This window comes from Pygocentrus nattereri, chromosome 25 (assembly GCF_015220715.1).
Source record: "Pygocentrus nattereri isolate fPygNat1 chromosome 25, fPygNat1.pri, whole genome shotgun sequence".
Taxonomy (NCBI): Eukaryota; Metazoa; Chordata; class Actinopteri; order Characiformes; family Serrasalmidae; genus Pygocentrus; species Pygocentrus nattereri.
Genome location: NC_051235.1, coordinates 15660886 through 15684574, shown reverse-complemented (window position 1 = coordinate 15684574; position 23689 = coordinate 15660886). Strand labels below are relative to the sequence as shown.

The 23689-nt window shown below is 41.4% G+C and overlaps 1 protein-coding gene across 3 annotated transcripts in view; it reads left to right on the top strand.

Moving 5' to 3' along the window:
* The window catches only part of adcy7 (adenylate cyclase 7), a 102602-nt gene that overhangs the window by 55952 nt on the left and 22961 nt on the right, over positions 1-23689 (top strand). For all 3 annotated transcript variants that reach the window (XM_017693231.2, XM_017693233.2, XM_017693232.2), the window contains exons 5-10: positions 835-984; positions 9627-9784; positions 18680-18791; positions 19534-19661; positions 19753-19911; positions 20654-20786. In XM_017693231.2, coding sequence (XP_017548720.1) covers positions 835-984; positions 9627-9784; positions 18680-18791; positions 19534-19661; positions 19753-19911; positions 20654-20786 — 840 coding nt within the window. The remainder of the gene's footprint in view (positions 1-834; positions 985-9626; positions 9785-18679; positions 18792-19533; positions 19662-19752; positions 19912-20653; positions 20787-23689) is intronic.

Below are 23689 nucleotides of genomic sequence, written 5' to 3'. Positions count from 1 at the left end.
ATGTTAAGCAGGTGACTGAGAGGGAGGGCAGCTGATGTTAGCTAAGTCCAGAAACATTGAAATATTTTTCTCTGAGAGACTAACATTTTAGCACATCATCCACTGAGGAGAAGGTACTTTGTGTCAAAGACTGAGAGTCCTCATCACTTCCAGCATTACATTGGCTAAATTTGGCCAAAAAAATCTCAGAAGTGGCCTCTGTTACTTATCCAGCAGAAAATTCTTATGATTTTTATTAGATATGAAGCTAATCATTTTCTTTAGCTCCTTAACACCAGTCCTGTTGCCTAAAAATGTTCGTATTTTCTTTTTCCTTCTCCGTGCTTAAGTATCCATTCATGAACTCTTAGGGATACTTGGATATCAAAAATAGTGAGAATGCATGTCCCTAGTAAAATGTCATGAAATACCGTAAGTTGAATAATCTTATTATGCTTTGCATTAATAATCTTATATTCTACCATTGGCCAGGCTGACATGTATCAGCACAAAAACACATGGTTTTGCAAAGATAGCATTTACTCTAAGAAAATAGAGACATTGAGTAGCCAGATTAACAGGCAGGGGCTCACAGTTATAAAGCAACACACTACTAGCCAGGCTAAGCATCACCACAGTGTTCTTCAAGCTCTCATGAGAAAAATTACATATATTATACTTAAGATATTTGTACAGTGTGGGAGTGGAGTAGGAGGTATGGCAGATCTTGCAGAAGCTGGCCAGTTTAACCAGCAGGGATATTGATACATTTGTATTGGCACATATTTCATATAGTAATCTCTCTTTCTCTCACCTTCTGCCTCCCTCTCTCTTTCTCTCTCTCCCCCTCACTAGCTCTTCTCCAATGTTGTAGTGTTTTTGTGTGGGGGTGCAGTGGGAGCATTCCATAAGTTCCTGATGGAGAAAGCACTCAGGCAGACTTTCCAGGACACACTTCGCTGCCTCGGCATCCGAATGAAACTGGAGATCGAGAAGAGACAGCAGGTACTGGTTCATATGAAACTTTCAGTTTAAAATGATCTGGCTTCAGCCATCAGAAAGCATATTAAAGCACACAGCATGGCTACTTGCTGTTGGGGTTGTGATGCTAACAGAGCTGCCCCTCTCTTCAAATGCTAAGCGAAACCTGCTTAACCGGACAAATTTTCTTATCAACTTAAATGGTGCTGCAGTTACGTTCATTAGCATTTAAAGTGGAATGAAACATTCAGTCAAGAAGTTGGTGAATAGTCTCAGTTAAAAAGGAATGTCAGCCATGCCTGTTGACAGTTTGGTTCCTTGGGAAGAGCACGAAAGGTGCTGACATCCCTTTTATAGCCTGGAACGGTACAAGTTTTGCAAATAGTCTGCCTTTTTCATTGCTGTTGCTCTGTTTCCTGCTGGGCTTGAGTGTGGGCTGGTGTATACATTTTGGTAAATGTTGATGAATTGAGACTGTTACATAACAGTTTTTGGAATTGGACCATTTTACCACCCTCTTTTGCAAACACAGGATTTTTATTTGAAAGAGGCAACAACATGCCAGTTGCATATACTGAACTCTCCCTGTCCAACTATGGCAATGTAAATACAGTTTTCCATTCTATTGTAGCTTTAGGTAAATCAAGTATAAGTACTTAAAAAATAGTGGAGCAAAATTAATGTATTTTGGTAAGTCAGTATTTGGTATTTTATTTAGATCAGTGCTTTGTTGCATATCTCTTGTTTGGTATGACAGTTTGAAGTTGTCTAGGCATTCAGACATTTTGCATTTTCTCTTTTAGATGGTCAGAGTGTTGCAGGCTTTTAACAAGTCCTGTCTCTTTCCACCATTTCAGTAAATTTTTTTATGCTTGATATTGGAATTTTTCCTCACATCTTTCATGCAGATGTTTTGTAACCAAAAGACAGTATTTTTGATGGATTTTTAAACATTATCCTTCAGAATGTTAAGGTCATTTCGTGTAAACTATGTTGGAGAGTAGTGTTTGGAGATATCGGGTATGAATTTTTTCTTTTGGATTATTTTAACCACCTTTGTTTTAAGGTAAAATGGGGCATTCGGTGCAAGTTTTGTTCAGTTACTTGTCTGTTGTTCAGTAGGACACAAGGTATTGATTGCTAAGTTCTAACATAGCTGAAATTTTGTATTTTCCATAATACATTAAATAATTAAAAATATATAAATGTGTATAATTTACATTTTCATGTATCAAACTATAAAAACTCAGTTGAATTGCTGCTATAATGCATTCTAAATGAATTTACCTTGTTAATGAAAAATATTTATGCTCTAACTATAGGCATTGTTTGCTGTCTTGCTTTGAGTATTTTACTTTTAAAACAAATTCAGGATAATTGAGTCATAGGACTGAATCAGGGATGCCAGTTCCAGCCTCTTTTTGTTCCTTTCAGATTAATGTCTATTACAGGATTTTGTCTGTTTAACTGCCAGGAAGGGCCATTCATGCGGATTAGTATGTTCTGTTGTGCTTTTTAATGATGTTCTAACTTTGGCCAGCAGCTCTGATTTCCACTGAATGCTGTTTTAGATGTTGCTATTTAATTCAGTGCAACTGATTAGCATCTAGGCCTTCCTGGTTATGGAGCTGATGTATGGGATTCTGTTCATTTAAAATATAAATTTGCATCTTAAGCTTTTGTTTGTTTGTTGTTGTCACTGTATATGTGACATCGCTGAAAGAAGACACTGAAACCTTGCTAAGTAGAACAGAATGAGTTAGGAGACATTTGTCAGGTTCCAGTCCTCACAGGCCAAAACACTGCAGACTTTAGCACATTGTCTCATTAAGCACACCTCAGCTCATCAGCTAATTAGCAAAGCCTTCATGAACTGAATTCAGCGTGATGGATGAGGGTAAACACTGATCTCCACAGGACACGGTGGCCCCAAAGCTCACTAGTTTGACATGCCTGTTTCAGAAGATCCCATGTGTGCTTCTGTAGAGATGGGCATGTGATGATATTTCATCTTGTTTTATATTATTATGATAAATTATGACACACTACACTTTTCTGAGCTTATTGTGGACGTCATCATTACTTGAAGAACACTGAATTCCATCTTCCATTACAAAAAGAGCATAATTAATCCTGTTTAACTGGGTAAAAATCTTTGTATTCATAGTTTGAAATTATAGCTTTTTTGACAGCATTTTTTTGAAGCGCTACTGGGGCTTTTTTGTATGTTCCAACTTATAAAATCTCCGAAAAAACTAAATAATGTTATACTTTGTGTGTTGTGTATAGTGAAAATGTATTGATTTGATTTCTAGCCATATCACACTTCCTTCTGTCTGTGTCTTTTGGCCAAAGGACATGTTTCTAATAAAAGACAGCAAAATCCCCAGGAACCTAACAAATTTAGGCTGCTGTGCCTTTGGTTCTTTTATTTGGACTACAAGTCCCTGTGTCAGTCCCTCTGCACACTAGTACAGGTAAAATTCTATTGTATTATTACTACAGACAGAGATTTGTGCATGCGTAACCGCACACAGTGTCTTCAGAAAACAAGTCGCAGTGAGAGTGAAGGAAAACCTCTGTTCTCCCGAAGGATAAGAGCTGCTAGTCTCTTGTTACGTGCACAGCCGCCACCATTGTGTTAAAGGACTTTTCATGCATGACGCATATGGAGAGAGAAAGTTTGCTAAGTCTCTATGATGGGGGAATGGTCACGCACTGTCTTTGCTGTTTAATGGGCACAAAGGATTGCTTACAGTCTGTAAGATGATGCAACAGTGCCAGCAGCAACAAAGCCTTTTCCAAGAAAAAGATGAAGGCTGTCCAACACTGTCAAATCATGTCACTAGGAACTGGGTCTATAGGCTCAATTTCCAAGAACATCTGTTCTGTGAATAATGACATTTACTTGCTAAGCCTACAGTTGTGACTACATATTAGATTTAGAAGGGCTTGTTAATGAAGAGTAAAAATTCTATAGGAGACAGTGGGGCTCAACATTTACAAGTATTTAAGAAAGATTAATGCTTTTTCATACAAAAAGGGACAGTAACAGTGGTTAAAAAAATCAAACGCAGTGCAAACACAGATAATTTAATACAATTCTTGGCACTTAAACCAGGCAAAGCTTCTAACCTACATGAATAAAATAACTCACTAATGAAAATCCATTCCCAATTTTATTTACATGAAATCTGTAGTATGTTTTTAAAGAATTTGTGCGAAAAGGTGAATGGTATGGTAAAAATCACACCATGATACTTGATACATGATACTTTCCCAACACACACTTACACAATATTTCATGTTCTGAGGTTTGATGAGTTAAAATAAATAAGATCCAGTAGCACCTCAACAAAACCTATTAAAACTATGAATAAAATAGCTTTTCTTGAATGTTTCACATACACTGCATTAAATCTAATTAAAAAGTACTAATTATGTTCTCTTTGTGATAAAACTGGTCATTGTTCTGTTTTTGCAGTCCAGGTGATATTCTGTGCAAAAACATGTCCAAAAATATCTTGGTATATATATATAAGAATATGGACACCCTTTGTTTATTCAGGGACATGTGTACAGCCTTGTGGAGGTTACATTTTAGCCTCACTAGCTCTTTCTGTGACTTCACTGTTTCAAAGCAGGTACCAAGAAGATAATTAAAATAACGTGTGAAATTATTGACTTGTATACTGTAGTTCTGTAATCAAAAACACATATGATGAAAATGTTAGTGACTAGGAGCGCTTTAGTTAATGAAGATGATTGAGCCCCTTGTGAGGAAGTCAATCAACAATGTTTTTAGTGGAACGGCAGCAGCGTTGAATGTACCTTACAGATTATTAAAGACTGCATCTTAAACCACATAAAGCTACTCTGTACATAATACTGAATGCTTTGCTAATGGTGGTGTATTTTTTTAGCATACTGTTTAATATAGTAGTATGCAGTTTGGGATTCAGCTATAGTCTGGCTTCTTGCTGTGTGTCAGCCCACACATTTGTTTTTAAAAGGATTCTCTGCTGTGGTAAAATTAAGCGTGTAAAATTCAGTCAGACTGACCTCTGTGGCTTTCTAGTAGTAGTTGTATTGTTGCTAAAGGAGTTTTACACACTTACTGTCTTATTGTAAAGTGCTTCCAAAAAATGTGGTTTTATTGCAGGTAATTTTGAACCAATTTCTATTGCTCCATTTGTTAATATACTTATTACTGGTACTTCTAAACTATAAAAATATGACCAAAAAATGGCATGCTATCTTAGAAACTAAGATATTTATGTTAGAATAGAATAGAATTCAACTTTATTGTCAATGCGTATGTCACAAGTACAAAGCAACGAAATGCAGTTTGCATCCATCCAGAAGTGCTTAGCAGAAATATAAATATGTATGTTACAAATGTACAGTAAGTATGGTATATACAGGTTAAAAATATGAGGGGGTATAGACATGAAGGGGGTTATACAGGTTATAAATATGAAGGGGTATAAGGTACTATGAACTATGAATAAATATGAAGGGGTATAAAGTACTATGAACAGGTTATAAATATGAAGGGGGATAAGTATGTACTTATGAACAGGTAGAATATTTACACAGTATATACAATAATGGGCAGTATATACAACAGATGTAAGTGCCAGTAAGTGGTGTTGAGTGGTGTTTAAGTCTGTGTGTTATTGGTGTGTGTTAGGGTACAGTCCATTGTTATTTGTTTACATATCAGGAGGCAGAGTTCAGGAGTGTGACAGCTGTTGGAAAGAAGCTGTTCCGGTACCTGGTGGTCTTAGTCCGGAGGCTCCTGTAGCGCCTCCCAGAGGGCAGGAGGGTGAAGAGTCTGTGTGCTGGGTGACTGGGTTCTTTGATGATTTTCCCAGCCCTCTTCAGACACCGCTTCCTGTAGATGTCCTCTATGGCAGGAAGTGGTGCACCGATGATGCGCTGGGCAGTTTTCACCACCCTCTGCAGCGCCTTCCGGTCTGAGGCAGAGCAGCACCCGTACCATACTGTGATGCAGTTGGTCAGGATGCTCTCAATGGTGCAGCGATAAAAGTTCACCAGGATGTCTGAGGACAGGTGGTTCATCCTCAGACTCCTCAGAAAGAAGAGGCGCTGGTGAGCCTTCTTTACCAGCTTGGAGCAGCTGGTCGTCCAGGTGAGATCCTCGGAGATGTGGACACCAATGAACTTGAAGCTGTTCACACGCTCCACTGCCGTCCCCTTGATGTGGATGGGTGGATGTGGGTCAGCATTCCTGCTGAAGTCCACACTGAGCTCCTTAGTTTTCTCAGCGTTGAGCAGAAGGTTGTTTGTGTCGCACCACTCAGCCAGACGATCCACCTCCTCCCTATAGGCTGTCTCATCGTTGTTTTTGATGAGGCCAATCACCGTGATGTCATCTGCAAACTTAATGATGGTATTGGAACCATCGACAGGCTTGCAGTCATGGGTGAAGAGGGAGTAGAGGAAGGGACTCATCACACAGCCTTGTGGTACACCGGTGTTTATGGTGATGGTGGATGAGCAGTGGTTGTCCAACCGGACATGTTGGGGTCGGTTGGTCAGGAAGTCCAGTAACCATTTGCACATGAGGGAATGCCCAAGTCTGCGAGTTTTGTGATGAGTTTTGAGGGGATGACTGTGTTGAATGCTGAACTGAAGTCTACGAACTGCATCCTGACGGAGGTATTTTTATTGTCCAGGTGTGAGAGGACAGAGTGCAGTGCTATGGAGACTGCATCCTCTGTGCTCCTATTCTGGCGGTATACAAATTGGTGGGCGTTCAGGGTTGGGGGGGGGCAGGATTTGAGCTGTGCTAGGACCAGTCGCTCAAAGCACTTTGTGATGATGGGGGTGAGGGCTACCGGACGGTAGTCATTCAATCGTGATGGTTTGGAATTTTTGGGTATCGGGACGATGGAGGTGGTTTTGAAGCAGCTTGGTACCACAGCACAGGCCAAGGACAGGTTGAATATGTCTGTCAGCACTGCTGCCAGCTCTCCAGAACATGCTCTTTTTAAGGACTTTAATCCTGCCCAGCGCTGCTCCTACATCTGTGGGAGAAAGAGTCAGTGGTTGGTGGTCTGCAGACACATCTGCCTTGGTTACAGTTGTTGGGTTCCCTCTCTCAAAATGGGCGTAGAAATTGTTGAGCTCGTTGAGGAAGGAAATATCAGAGGAGGCGGGGGAGAGGTTGATGGTCTTGTAATCTGTGATAATCTGGAGTCCTTGCCACATACGTCGGGGGTCGGAGTTGGAGAAGTGTTCTTCTACCTTCCCTTTGTAGTGGTGTTTGGTGTTTTTGATGCCCCTCTTCAGCTCAGCCCTGGCTGCACTGTAGGCCTGTGCATCTCCCGACCTGAAGGCGATGTTGCGGGCCTTCAGCAGGAGACGAACATCCCGGTTCATCCAAGGCTTTTGGTTGGGGTACATGGTGATCTGTTTCTGGGTGGTGACACTGTCTATAGTGGTGGAGATGTGGTCCAGTACAGATGAGGCGTACTGATCCAAGTCTGTGTGAGTGAACATATTCCAATCAGTGTTTTTAAACCGGTCCTGGAGCACAGCGTCTGTCCCCTCTGGCCACACTTTTATTGTCCTCACAGTGGGTTTCACACGTTGGATGAGTGGTGAGTATCGAGGTGTGAGGAAAAGGGAGAGATGGTCAGATTGTCCAATGTGGGGGAGGGGTGTTGCTTTGTATGCCCCAGGCAGGTTGGAATAAACATGGTCCAAAGTCTTGTCCCCTCTGGTATGGCAGGAGACATGTTGGTGGAATCTGGGAAGGACTGTTTTCAGGTTGGAGTGGTTGAAGTCACCAGCAACAATAAAAGCAGCCTCAGGGTGTTTGGTCTGGTGTTTGCTAATGGCTGCATAAAGTTCTTTCATAGCCAGCTTAGCATTAGCATCCGGGGGGATATACACTACAGTGAGTATGATGGAAGTTTTTCTCTTGGGAGATAATGAGGTCTGCATTTGACCATTATAAACTCCACATTAGGTGAGCATTGTCTCTCGGTAATAGCAGAGTCTGTGCACCAAGCTCTGTTAATATAAATGCACAAACCTCCACCTCTGGTCTTGCCGGAGTCCTCTGCTATCCTATCAGCTCGGTGTGTGTGTCGTCCTGCTCACTCAATAGCGTTGTCCGGGCAGCCATTGTTTAGCCATGTTTCGGTGAAAATCATGACGTTTGAGTCCATAATCCGTCTGTCGTTGGTGATGGAGAGCCGCATTTCATCCATTTTGTTAGCCAGAGAATGGACATTGGTGAGGAAAATGCTGGTTAAGGGCAGCTGGTGTGGTATAAGCTTTAGCTTAGCTCGTAGCCCTCCTCGTCTACCCCGCCTTTGTTTACGTTCTCGGCGCCATCTGCGTGCACTTCCGCCCAGTCGGGAAGAGTGCAGCCTCCGGTGTTCTGGAGATCTCTGGAATGAGTCGGAGAACGCCGATAAAACTATCAGAGGTTTGAGTTCTGATGTCCAGAAGCTCCTGTCTGCTGTAGAACAGCAACGCCGAGCAATTTGGGATGAATAGTCCAGTCAAAAGTAGATAAAAAAAAAATAGCAGATTCTGAAGAGACACTGAGCCTCTAGTTGTTCACGCGCCGCCATCTTGGTCCTTGGTCCATCAGACATATCAGCATACTGTTGTCATTTGTATTTGTTATTGGGGCAGTCGTGGGCTGGAGGTTAGGGATCTGTGGCTCTGTGACCGGAAGGTTGGGTTCGATCCCCAGGGCCGACAGTCCATGACTGAGGTGTCCTTGAGCAAGACACCTAACCCCCAACTGCTCCCCGGGCGCTGTGGATAGGGCTGCCCACTGCTCCAGGCAAGTGTGCTCACTGCCCCCTAGTGTGTGTGTGTTCACTAGTGTGTATGTGGTGTTTCACTTCACGGATGGGTTAAATGCGGAGGTGGAATTTCCCTGTTTGTGGGATCAAAAAAAGTATCACTTAACTTATAATGATCATTAATGATTTGCAAGGTGTTTATGACCTAATTAATAACCTTTAACTCTAGAAAGGCAGATACAATAATTTAACTGCTTTGAATGCTTGAAATGTTAAAATTGAGAAGAAATGATACTTGTATATCTAGTATTCCCTTGCTTTCAATACATTGGTGCATATTTTAGTCTGACAATGTTATGAGATTAATATTACAAAGCACAAATTAGTGTTTCTTCCTCATAAGCCCATTAGCTGTTATTTTGACCCTATACATTAGACTGCATTTAGTCTCCACAAGCTTGCTCTGCTATTCCTGCATATTAGACATTTTAGTTTATTGTTATTTAGTGGTAATGAACTCATTTTAAATCCTTAATATGCATAGTCTTATTGTAAAGTGGTACCAGAAAATGTTAAGACATTTTATTACATGCAATTTTTGGCTGATTTCTATTGCCAATTTGTCAATAAATCTACAGTGTAGAGAAAAGCTGCCATTTTCAAATTATTTATTTATTTAAAAATAAATAAATAATTTTTAAAATTTAAAAATAAATAAATAACTGAAAAAATGATCTAGTTTTGTTAGCTCCTAACATTAAGGCTTGGTTGTAGGCTGGCTGTCCTCTCTGACCACATGACCATTACTCTTTCTGTAGTCTGTGTACCCCAGAGTTACACTTTGCCTAATACTGGAGTGTGTGTGTGTCTCAGGAAAATCTGCTGCAGTCAGTGTTGCCGGTGTATATCTCTATGGAGATGAAGTTGGCCATAATGGAGCGCTGTAAATGCAAAGATAAGGAGGCACAGCAGCGACTGGTCAAAGACAATAACTTCCACAGTCTCTACGTCAAGAGGCACGAGAACGTCAGGTAAACATGTATACACGCACAAACCCACATGCACTGTCTCATTATCTTGATTTCTATCAATACACATAGGCTTTACTATGTGTTTATGTCTCAGTCAGGCACTGTGAGGAAAGACTGAGTAGCTTGTTTTGTTTAAGGAAATGAAAGCTGTGTGTATTTTTTTTTTTCAGATTTTTGTCTCAGTTGAACTTTTGTTGACGCTCATAGTTTTACTTCCTAGTCACTTCCTTATTCTGACTGGCCCAATGTCTCTGTTCATGAAGTACTCTTCATGACCCTCATTAGTGGACAGTGATCAGATTAATTCAATTTTCAAACCACTGACCCCTGAGGGTGTTCGATATCTATTTACTCTCCTCTGTCCCATGTTTGTGATATCTGGTTCTCGGGCAAGTTTTTATATTTAGACACAGAGCTCACTTTCAGCTTGAAATGTCTGGTGGTCAGAACATTTAACCCTCTAGGGGTTTGCATATTGTTAAATTTGCCTTTAAAGGCACTTTCATATAACATGATACCCGTGTGTTTCATATCAAAATACTCCCTTATCTTCTTCGCTGCTTTCCAAAACTGCGGCAGCAACTTTAGCGGCTGTAAACTTTTGGCACGCTATTTCAAATATGAATGTGAAAGTGGACTGAATAAAATATTAAAGGTTTCTGATGTATTTGGGGCCTTAACAATTTCCTGAATGTCCGTTGGTTAGTTTAACACAAACTGTAGATGGATACACAAATCCACACATGTTGAGAGACAGATGATCTGTATCTCAACCCCTCTTCATAACCGCATACATTTGAATGCGAGTTACATGACATCTTGTGTTGAAATGGAATGGAAAAGGCAACTCTACAGATTCAGGAAATGTTTTAACTGTATTTCTGTACTGTATTATCACAAAAACAGAGAAACTTATTTAGAAACATAGAGATTGATGCACAGGTGAGTTCATGGACCCCAGAAGGTTAAACCTACACTGTTCACACATGCACTAAGGTGCCTGAGATAATTGTCTAGGAAATCTTCACAAACCCTATTTTGTGAATTTTTCCAGCTTGATTATTGGAGACAGTATAGGGTTCGCTGGGCTTTAGCTCTCTCATTCAATAAGCAATTTGCAATTTCCTTAATGAATTCTTAACTGAAAATGTTTTATTTTAAGTGGATTTGAATTTTAAATGGGAAGAATAAATCCTTACCTCTGCATATATGGTGGTTTTTAAATAGTTATATACATTGATGAGCCAAAATATTCTGCTATATATGCTATTGGTTCTCGTGTGCCACCAAAACCACTCTAACCCGCCAAGACATGAACTCTGCAAGACCTTTAAAGGTGCCCTGTGGTATCTAGAACAAAGCCTGCATCCAGTGTTCTGTTGCCGGTTCATTGTTTGTCCCTCCTCAGATCACTGTTGATTGGTACTCACCACTGCTGACCAGGAACACTCGACAAGCTTTGTCATTTCAGAGATGCTTCGACTTTGGCCTCAACAATTTGGTGCTCATCATAGTTGATTAGGTCTTCATGCCTCTTTTTTTTGTGCCCATTTTTCCACCATTCATCATGTCGACTACTAGAACTGACTATTCACTTACTGTTTAATAAATCCCAGACCTTGCCCTGCACCATTGTTATAATCAGCAGTATTTACTTATCTGTCAGTGGTCATAAAGCTTTAGCTCATTGATGTGTATATATAATTTATGTAGAAGTGGGATTATTGTGATAAATTACATCACATTACATAATGGTATGGTTTTCTGAGCACATCCTGGATTGGGTTTTTACCTAAATACTGACCAATTACACATTTGGATCTTTTGTCTGTTCTAACAAATTAAATGTCAGAAAAACTATTGTGACACGTATCATGTATGACGAAAAAGTGCTTTTAAGAATCATGAATCATTTTTTTGTATAACCCACCTCTAACTCTATGTCCAAATGTTTGTAGACACCTTGAAATGAATGACTTTAAGGTGCACTCATTGCTGACACAAGCATTCAGTTGCACATATGCAGCTTGTGTAAAGCATCTCCAATAGAATGAGATGCTCTGGAGCAGCCACACATAACCCTGAGGTCACCATGCCCAATGCCAAGCGTCAGTGGTGTTTGCAACTGCTTTCTCTATTCAGATGTATACAGTATATTTAGTTTAGCAACCCTGAGCTCTGAGAACACCCTGTTTTAGAGCTGCTCATTTTGTAAGTGATGGCATGGATTTGTTTGCTGTTAAAGAGGATGGTTCTCTGATCTTATGACTACAAGCTCATTTCAGAGGTCTGCATCTGTGTTTGGGTGTGGGTGTGTGCCTATCTGTGTGCACATTAAAGAGCTATCTTATGAGGTGAGAGAATCCAAAAGCCTGAAGTGAGTACACCTCTGAAAGCTTTTTCATAAACACTGTTTTTATGAAGCTCATATTTCTGCCTTCTTGAAGTCAAACACTTCTTTTTCACAAGCCATGAGACGAAACATGTTATTTTACACCTCCTTACTTCTTACTACTTTCTCCTCGTAAAAATATTAAAGGCAGTTTTTTTTGCCTTGCTCATATCACTGCCATATATGTGACCTGACTGCAGACATACTAAGGGGAAATAGACCCTCTTAAGTAAAAGTCATTGAAAGTTTTCTTTTTATTGCTATACACGTCAGCTGTCTGTTATGGATACCGTGGTTTGTCTCTACAACAGTGCTGTATCTCCTTTTTTTGAAGAAGTAGTAGTTTTTCCATTTCTTTTAAAAAGTGCAAAAGGTTGACTTTTGTCCTTTTTTTCTTGTAGTTGTGTAAATTACAGACTTTAAGGGTGTAATAAGGAAGTGTAATGTAGCACCAGTCAGTAAAGAAACAAATAAGTTGATCTTGATCTGACTGTGTAAAAAATATATATAGCCTGAAATATCACAGAACTCCTTTTGGCGCAGCTTACAGCTAAGTAAAGTACATCACATGATATCAGTAGCCACAGTATGTAATGTCAGAACGAGTATCAGGGCTATTCTTACGAAACTGCCTCAAACCATGTCCATGCAAATTTGGGAACATAATTATTACATAGATAAACAATGTTTGTATAATTTCATAGATCAATTGGAGCACTGTAAGGTACTGCAAATTGTTTTTTTTTAAATGAATCTTATTCATTTTTCTATTTCAAAGTGATGGTATTTAACTTTACATTTTTATTTTTTTTAAAGAATTGAAAAAGAAATTTCATAATAAAAAAGGTCTGTATTTGTTTCAACTGTTAAATCCCTAAACTTTAACTTTCCTGAGGTAAATCTACTGAGAAAAACTTCAATGACTATCAATACGAGATGTATATATGTATGTGTGTGTGTATCAGTAATTTGCTTTGTATTGTGTTGTCATATTTTTTTAGGCACTTTAGGCTATATATTTCTTTTAGAAAAGAGTGTTTGAGCATGTTACCTTTAAATAGCCATCTAATATGACATGCTGCATTTGAAAAAAGCTTATATTATGACTTAGTAACTTTAAAATATTGGCTTGATAAAGGCTGATACTCAAGGTTTTAATGTAGATATCTGAGAAAAGAGGTATTGTGTATTGTATTTTTACTGTTCTCTGGCTTTATTACAAAATTGGCATCAGATAAAATAATATGTAAAATAATTCTGTGACTCCTTAAAATGAACAATGAATAAAATCCATCAGCCAGCTATAATGCCACCTTTTCTACATACTTTCTTTTTGTTTTAGGGGGTGCTGGTCATTTTGACTTGACCAAGCTATGATGATTCTGATGTTTACCCCTCTATAAAGAAAAGATCTTTTTCTAGATGTTGATTTTGTATGCTCACGACCACTGCACTCTTTGATCATCCCAGGAAAAGGAGAAAAGTAGGGGCTACTGACACACTGCCACATTGCAGAGCTCAACAAAGGCTGCAACAGAACACAGCTATTGAGAGCAAACGTTTGACTTTTTAAGTTTTTTTTCCGCTAGGAACCAGAATAATATATATTAAAAAATATAATATATGTGTGTGTGTATATATATATATATATATATATATATATATATATATATATATATATATATATATATATATATATATATATATATATATATATCCATCCATACATCCATCATCTTCCGCTTCTCCGGGGTTCGGGTCGCAGGGGCAGCATCCTGAGCAATGAAGCCCAGACCTCCCTTTCCCCAGCCACTTCCACTAGCTCCCTAGGAGGGATTCCGAGGCGCTCCCAGGCCAGCTGGGCGATATAGTCATGCCAGCGTGTCCTGGGTCTTCCCCGGGGTCTCCTCCCCAGTGGACTTGCCTGTGACACCTCCCAAGGGAGGCGTCCAGGAGGCATCCTAACAAGATGCCCGAACCACCTAAACTGGCTCCTCTCGACGTGAAGAAGCAGCGGCTCTACTCTGAGTCCCTCCCGGATGACCGAACTTCTCACCCTATCTCTAAGGGAGAGTCCAGCCACCCTGCGGAGGAAACTCATTTCTCCGCTTGTATTCGCGATCTCGTTCTTTCGGTCATTACCCAAAGCTCATGACCATAGGTGAGGGTGGGAACGTAGATCGACCGGTAAATCGAGAGCCTTGCCTTATGGCTCAGCTCTTTCTTTACCACAACAGACCGGTAAAGAGCCCGCATCACTGCTGACCCAGCACCAATCCGCCTGTCAATCTCCCGCTCCCTTGTACCATCACTCGTGAACAAGACCCCGAGATACTTGAACTCCTCCACTTGAGGCAAGAGCCTATCCCCGACCCAGAAAGGGCTCTCCACCCTTTTCTGCCTGAGAACCATGGTCTCGGATTTGGAGGTACTGATCCTCATCCCGGCCGCTTCACACTCGGCTGCAAACCGATCCAGTGAAAGCTGAAGTTCACGGCCTGATGTCCCCAATAGGACCACATCATCTGCAAACAGCAGTGATGTGACCCTGAGGTCACCAAACTGGACCCCCTCCATCCCCTGACTGCGCCTAGAAATTCTATCCATAAAAATTATGAATAGAATTGGTGACAAAGGGCAGCCCTGACGGAGTCCAACTCTCACTGGGAAAAAGTCTGACTTACTGCCGGCCATGCGAACCAAACTCCTGCTTTGTTTGTACAGGGCCTGAATGGCTCGTGGCAAAGAGCCATGTACCCCGTACTCCTGAAGCACCTCCCACAGAATACCTCGGGGAACACAGTCGAATGCCTTCTCCAAATCCACAAAGCACATGTGGACTGGTTGAACCCTCCAGAATCCTGGAGAGGGTAAAGAGTTGGTCCAGTGTTCCACGACCAGGGCGGAACCCGCACTGCTCCTCCTGAATCCGAGGTTCGACTATAAGCCGGACTCTCTTCTCCAATACCCCTGCATAGACCTTACCAGGGAGGCTGAGGAGTGTGATTCCCCTGTAGTTGGAACACACCCTCCGGTCCCCCTTTTTAAAAAGAGGCACCACCACCCCAGTCTGCCAATCCAGTGGCACCACCCCCGATGTCCACGCAATGTTGAAAAGGCGTGTCAGCCAAGACAGCCCCCCAACATCCAGAGCCTTGAGGAACTCGGGACGGATCTCATCCACCCCTGCAGCCCTGCCGCCAAGGAGCTTTTTAACTACCTTAGCGACTTCGGCCTCAGTAATGGACAAGCCTATTCCCGTGTCCCCAGACTCTGCCTCCTCACTGGAGAGCGTGTTGGTGGGATTGAGAAGGTCCTCAAAGTATTCCTTCCACCGCCCAATGACGTCTTCAGTCGAAGTCAGCAGCACACCATCTCCACTATATACAGTGCTAGTGGCACACTGCTTTCTCCTTCTGAGTCGCCTGACGGTTTGCCAGAATCTTTTCGGAGCCGACTTAGTCACTTTCCAAGGCCTCACCGAACTCTTCCCACACCCGGGTTTTTGCCTTGGCAACGACTGAAGCCGCAGATCGCTTGGCCTGTCGATACCTGCCAGCTGCCTCTGGTGTCCTACAGGCCAACCATGCCCGGTAGGACTCCTTCTTCAGCTTGACGGCATCTCTCACCTGGGGTGTCCACCACCGGGTTCGAGGATTACCGCCCCGACAGGCACCAACTACCTTACGGCCACAGCTACAGTCAGCCGCTTCAGCAATGGAGGAACGGAACATGGCCCATTCTGAGTCAATGTCCCCCACCTCCCCCGATATCTGGTCAAAGTTCTGACGGAGGTGTGAGTTGAAGATCAATCTGACAGGTTCTTCTGCCAGACGTTCCCAGCAAACCCTCACTATACGTTTGGGTTTGCCTGGTCTGACTGGCATCTTCCCCCACCACCTGATCCAACTCACCACCAGGTGGTGATCAGTTGACAGCTCAGCTCCCCTCTTTACCCGAGTGTCCAGTACACATGGCCGCAACTGAACTGCGGCCTGGGGTGTCCTGGTGCCATGTGCACTTATGGACATCCTTGTGTTCAAACGTGTTCGTTATGGACAAACTGTGGTTTGCACAGAAGTCCAAAAACTGAACACCACTCGGGTTCAGATCAGAGAGGCCATTCCTCCCAATCACACCCCTCCAGGTCTTACTGTCATTGCCCACGTGAGCGTTGAAGTCCCCCAGTAGGACAATCGAGTCTCCAGGAGGAGCACTTTCAAGCACCCCTTCCAAGGACTCTATGAAGGCTTGGTATTCTGAACTGCTGTTCGGTGCATAAGCACAGACAACAGTCAGGACCCGTTCCCCAACCCGAAGGCGTAGGGAAGCTACCCTCTCGTCCACCGGGGAAAACCCCAACATACAGGCGCCGAGTCGAGGGGCTATGAGAAAGCCCACACCTGCCCGCCGCCTCTCAACATGGGCAACTCCAGAAAAGAAAAAAGTCCAGCCCCTCTCAAGGAGATTGGACCCAGAGCCCAAGCTGTGTGTTGAGGTGAGCCCGACTATATATAGCCGGTATCTCTCAACCTCGCGCACCAACTCAGGCTCCTTCCCCGCCAGTGAGGTAACGTTCCAAGTTCCAAAAGCCAGTTTCAGCAACCGAGGATCAGAACGCCAAGGCCCACGCCTTCGGACACTGCCCGGTCCACAATGCACCGTACCCCTACTACTGCCCCTCCCATCGGTGGTGGGTCGATGGGAGGGGGGACTCGTAGCTCCTTCGGGCTGGGCCTGGCCGGGCACCATGAGTGAATGCCTGGCCACCAGACGCTCGCTGGCGAGCACCTCCCCCAGGCCTGGCTCCAGGGTGGGGCCCCGGTAACCCTGATCCGGGCAGGGTACACAAGTCCTGCTTTGTTGTCCTCATAGGGGTGGTTATGGATCACACTTTGTCTGGCCTGTCACCTAGGACCAGTTTGCCATGGGAGACCCTACCAGGAGCTTTTGCTCCAGACAACATAGCTCCTAGGGTCCTTCAAGCACACAAACCTCTCCACCACGATAAGGGAGGTGTGTCTCCATGGAGAGGTGTGTGTGTGTGTGTGTGTGTATGTATGTATGTATGTATGTATGTATGTATGTATGTATGTGTATGTGTGTATATATATATATATATAGTGAGTGTGTGTGTGTGTGTGTGTGTGTGTGTGTGTGTGTGTGTGTGTGTGTGTGTGTGTGTGTATATATATATATATATATATATATATATATATATATGTATATATATATGTGTATGTATATATATATATATATATATATATGTGTGTGTGTATATATATATATATATATATATATATATATATGTATATATATGTATATTATTTATTGACATTTGAGTGACAATATTTTGGATTCTTAAGAGTTTAGATATTATTTCTTTAGTACAAATTTAAACTTTACACTAAAAGCCGGTTTAGTGAAGTCTGTTTAAACAACAGATCTTCTGCACTGCCTTTAAAAAACGTAAAAGATCAACGCATGAAGGAATTTTGCATGGTAGTCCAGGTACCATTGCGGAGGTAGTTTGATTCTACAAAAACTTTTTTTGCTATTCAAATAATTTCTCCTCTAATGAAAGACAAATTAATTAGTGAGGTCAGTAACATTTATCAAACCTGATTTTATCAAGCACACAGAACGCAGCTCCCTAAAACCTGCATGTGATATTTTTGTTCTGTTGTCAAGAAGACAACAGTACCCAAATCAAAAATACCACACACAAAGCAGTGTTCAGTCTCTTATGGGTTTTAAGTGTCCCGCTGTCAGCAATTTCTAAATATCAGGTGCAACGTTTTGCGTTATTAACCTACAGGCCATGGTTTCTCTTTTACACGTACACCTTATGAGATAAAGAGCTGCTTTAAAATGACCTGCGTCAAATTTCTTTAATGAAAATGTTGCTTAGGGGTTTCTGAACATCACACAGCATGTCTGAGTCTTTTCATACAATACAAAATTGGTCTTGAAGTGCCAGCTATTGATTCATGCATGGACATTCAGGCCAAGAATTAACGCACCAATCGCTGACAGACAGCCAGTAGATGATGCAGGTGACCTGAGAATGCAATTGCAAAGTGTTGTGGAGTACAAAATGTATTGAGGTATTGAGAAAGTCATGAAGAATTGTTAAATGAAGCTTCATGATGAAAATCTTCAGGTGAGGGAAAATAATGTATCAATGTATCACAATAATGTGATCATTTCCACTGTCAGTGTGAGGGATTACATGAATCAGGAGTTCTTTTTTCTTCTGTAACTTCTTCTCTGCTGTAAATTTTCTTTGTAGTGTCTTGGGGCTAGTTATCGGTGCTGACATAGGTTCCAAGATTACTGAAGAAACAAACTTGAGCCAGTCGTAGATAATAGTCCAAACCTTTGTGTTGTTGGCAGCTGGCAAATGTTTCGCTCTCAACTCTGAACTTCACTGCATTGAAAAAATGGAAGATTTTTAAATGTTCTCATTAATCTGATTTTAAAACATTGCAATTCTCTTTCAGTATCCTGTATGCAGATATTGTTGGTTTCACACGTTTAGCCAGCGACTGTTCTCCTAAAGAGTTGGTGATAATGCTGAATGAGCTCTTTGGAAAGTTTGACCAGATTGCCAAAGTAAGTGAAAGTTTTTCTGTCACTCTTTTTATGTGTATATATATGTGCTAAAATGAAATGAACCAGTATCAATACCTGACTCTTAAAAGAGAATTCATATGGGTCTTTTAAAATCTCTGCTAGTTCAGTTAATGAAGCTCTGTATGACCAAAAGTATGTGGACACACCTCATCGACAATTATTGAGTTTCAGCCACACCCACAGGTGTATAAAATCAAGCATATAGTCACACAGAATACACAGACAAATATTGGAAGGTCGTTCCGACGAGCTCAATCACTTTAAATGTGGCATTGTCATAGGATGCTGCCTTTGCCACATCCTATTTTCATGAAAGTATCTAGGAGCAACGACAGCGTAAACACCATACAAAACTCAGAGTAGGACCACTGTGTGTTGGAGTGTATAGCACATGTAACTCTCCAATGCTCTGTTGCCTCTCACACTGCATCTGGAGGTAACATTAAGCACAAGACCTGTGCATCAGGAACTTCCTGAAATAGGGTTCTATGGCTGAGCACCAGCATGCAAGCTTAAGATTGATAAGTACAATGCCAAGCGTCAGCTGTAGTGGTGTAACCAATTTATGATGCACAAATTTGTAAAAATGTTTGGAATTCCCTGTTAACTGCAACTGTTTATTTCAAACTCCTATAGAACTGTGATGTTTTCTTCTGTTTGTGTCTTTCTCTTCTTTCTCTTCTGTTTGTCTTTTTCTGTGTGTGTGCATGTGTTCCTATAGGAGAACGAGTGTATGAGGATAAAGATCCTGGGTGATTGTTATTACTGTGTGTCTGGCCTTCCCGTCTCACTACCAAAACATGCCAAGAACTGCGTTAAAATGGGTTTAGACATGTGTGAAGCTATTAAGTAAGTGCATGTACATATATGTATATACACACACACACTTATTGGCTGAATAAAAAAAAACATGAATACATTTTCCCATTACATTTTGCAGGCTTGTTCGGGAGGCAACAGGTGTGGACATTAATATGCGAGTTGGCGTGCACTCTGGAAATGTGCTCTGCGGTGTGATTGGCCTACGCAAATGGCAGTTTGATGTCTGGTCACATGATGTCACCTTAGCCAACCACATGGAGTCTGGAGGGTTGCCAGGGTATGTCCAAGAAGCACATAACATATGCATGCTCACACTAACCTTACCAGAGCTGTATTTGGATAGTCAAGTAAGGTCTCTGCTCCATTAGTCAGTTCAGTTAGTATTTTAAAACGCTTGATTTGTGTTTGTGACACACATGCTTCCTTAAAGTGTAACCTCATGAGAACCGGTCCTCTTGGTTCCAGTTCAGAATGCGTCACTCAGAGTGTACAAAACATTACTTGCTTTCTCTTTCCTTGAATTAGACTGACCAGGTGAAGGTTGTGGTTGCCAATTGATTTGTCTTGTTAAATCTGTTTTATACTCACTAACCATAGCGGCTTGGGTGCATTTACATGCATACAGTTTTTATCTGTTTTTAGCAGTTTTCTGATTATTGAAGTGGTCATGTAAGCATGCATACATTGGTTTCTTAGATTGGATTAAAGCTTTTAGAACCATAAAGCCATAAAAAGCCATTAAAGACCTGAATTTTAGATCAATAATTAATGTTTCAGCACATGTACATATGTATATAAAGGGACTCCATCACATCACACTTATTGATATAGTAATAGCACTTTGCTATCCAACCACTCTTTTAGTCATTGTAGATAAATATTAGTTATATTAATTATATAAAAAAAAGGACTTTCAAGGTCAAAGCAATATTAGAAAAAGTTAAATAAATAACTGACATTATATCTGCTGTGTAAGTATAAGTTTCTCATTCATGTTTACTCTGTCTGGTTGGGTGTAGCCGGGTGCATATCACTGAAGCCACCCTGAAGCACCTCAATAAGGCATATGAAGTGGAGGAAGGAAATGGTCATCTGAGAGACACCTACCTGAAAGAGCTCAACATCAAGACCTACCTGGTCATTGACCCTCGAGTGAGTACGCTGTATGTTTTGCTGTGTGTGACTTTTGTTTTTTCATTTGTAGAATGTGTAAAATGAATAAATGGAAATATATTCACTCTGTGGTCACTTCATTATGCAGGCCTATATTGTAGCAGCAGCTCTTATTCATTTTATCAGCTACATTTAGCATACAGATGCATTTTGTAGTTCTGTAATTATATTTTGTAGTTCATCTTTTTCTCAGCAGAATTTGTTTGCCCCCATTTTACTCCTTACATGACCACCACACAGCAGGTATTATTTGGGTGGTGGATCATTCTCTGCACTGTAGTGACTCTCACATGGTGGTGGCATGGTAATATGTCTTGCGCTGGTATGAGTAGTGCTGCTGGAGTTTTTGACCACTGTGTCCACTCCAGTCCATTAGACACTCCTATATTGATGGTTGAATATGTAAAGTCAAAGTCAATAGCTCATCTGTTTCTGCAAAGTTTGGATTAGTCATCCTCTAGTCCTCCTTTGGTTTCTTCCTTTGGCCATTGACGGGATACCTTTGGTTGGTGGACAGGAGTGACATTGAGCTATGTGTGAGAGCAACTCTCCAACAGGCATACACGCGCACACACACACACACACACACACACACACACACACACACACACACACACACACGTGTACGTGTACTACAGTGCCTAGCCCTGACCCGTCACCCACATACTACCTGCTTGGTGGTGGTCCTGTGCTTGATAAGTGGACCTGATAGGATGGACAATCAGTTTAGAAAGTGTTTCTAATAAAGTGTAATGTTCACTTTCAAAAATGTGACGCCTTTAAACTCTGTGAAGCATGTTCTTGTTTTTCTTCATTTTATTATTGTCTATGGAGTAACACCCAATGCACTGAAAAGCACTAATCTAGCCTGTGAAATGCATTTTGCCAAATTTAAATTGAAATTTTTTTTGCATCGAGCATCATGAAATACTGAGGATGCTTTAAGAGACTCAACCAACATGAAGGAAAAGCTAGTTTTAGCTGTTGCTGAACTCACAGAATTGTATTCTGGCTTTCTTTCTTTGTATATCTGCACAGTTTCTTCTTCTTCTGTTTTTGCATGTCACACCTGAATGTTTCAGATCTGTTTTAAATATTAGACAAAAGTAAACCAAAGAAGCACAAAGACACAAAAATTAAATTTCATTTTTTAAGATTTCATTTATTATAAGAAAAATGCTCTTCAGCCCTACCTCACCCTGTGATGGCCCCCTTAGCTACTAAATCAACTAGTTAACCAAATTCAGTTTAGGTTCAATCTCATTAGCCACTCTCAGACATGACTACTGCCAGGCCTGTTGAATTTAAACATCACTTAAACAGAACCTGTCTGGCAGCATGTGATGTGTATATATACAGCTATACAGATGTGAAACAAAGTAATTGAAATCTACCAATCTAGAAAGTTTTGCAAAGTCGTTGCTAAGGCTCCAAGGAGCCACATTGAGAGCTACACTATATTTCCAAAAGTATTCACTCATCCATCCAAATCATTGAATTCTGTTGTTCCAATCACTTCCATGGCCATAGATGTGTAAAACCAAGCAGCTAGGCTTGCAGACTGCTTCTACAAACATTTGTGAAAGAATGGGTCACTCTCAGGAGCTCAGTGAATTCCAGCATGGTACAGTGATAGAATGCCACCTGTGCAACAAGTCCAGTTGTGAAATTTCATCACTACTAAATATTAAACAGTCAACTGTCAGTGGTATTAAAACAACTTGGAAGTGATTGGGAATGACAGCAACTCAGCCACGAAGTGGTAGGCCACATAAAACTACAGCGTGGAGTCAGTGGACTCAGTGGTTACTGAGGCACATAGTGAAGCAAAGGTCGGCAACTTTCTGCAGAGTCAATCGCTACAGACCTCCAAACTTCATGTGACCTTCATATTAGCTCAAGAACAGCTTAGAGAGCTTCATGGAATGAGTTTCCAAGGCCAAACAGCTGCATCCAATCCTTACATCACCAAGTGCAATGCAAAGCGTCGAATGCAGTGGTGTAAAGTGTTGCCACTGGGCTCTGGAGTGACTAATCACATTTCTCTGGCAATGACTCTGGGTTTGGCGGTTGCCAGGAGAACAGTACTTGTCTGACTGCATTGTGCCAAGTGTAAAGTTTGGTGGAGGGGGGTTATGGTGTGGGGTTGTTTTTCAGGAGTTGGGCTTGGCCCCTTGGTTTCAGTGAGAGGAACTCTTAATGCTTCAGCAGACCAAGAGATTTTAGACAATTTCATGCTCCCAACTTTATGGGAACAGTTTGTAGATGGCCCTTTCCTATTCCAACATGACTGTGCATTACACAAGTGCACAAAGCAAGGTCCATAAAGACATAGATGAGTGAGTTTGTTGTGGAAGAATCTGACTGGCCTGCACAGAGTCCTGACCTCCTGGAACCTGATGGAACACCTTTGGGATGAATTTGTGCGGAGTCTGCAAGCCTTGTGTAAAGCCTTCTAGGAAGAGTTGATCGACATCATATTAAACCCTATGGATTAAGAATGGGATCTCACTCAATTTCATATGCATGTGAAGGCAGACGAGCAAATACTTTTGGGAATATAGTGTATTATTCACAAATGAAGATAAGAAACAGTAATGAACCTTCCCAGAACTGGCTAACCTACCAAATTTCACCAAAAGAGCATCAACAACTAATCACAGAAGAGCCCAGATGAATATCTAAAGAGCTGCAGGCCTTACTTGTCTCTTAAGGTCAATGCACACGATTCCACAATAAGAAAGACAAAGGGCAAAAATGGCATCCATGGGAGAGTTTCAAGCTGCAGACCACTACTGACCAAAAAGAACAAAATTTCGTGTCTCACGTTTGCCAAAATATATCTAGATGACCCACAAGATGTTTGGGGGTCATCTAGATAT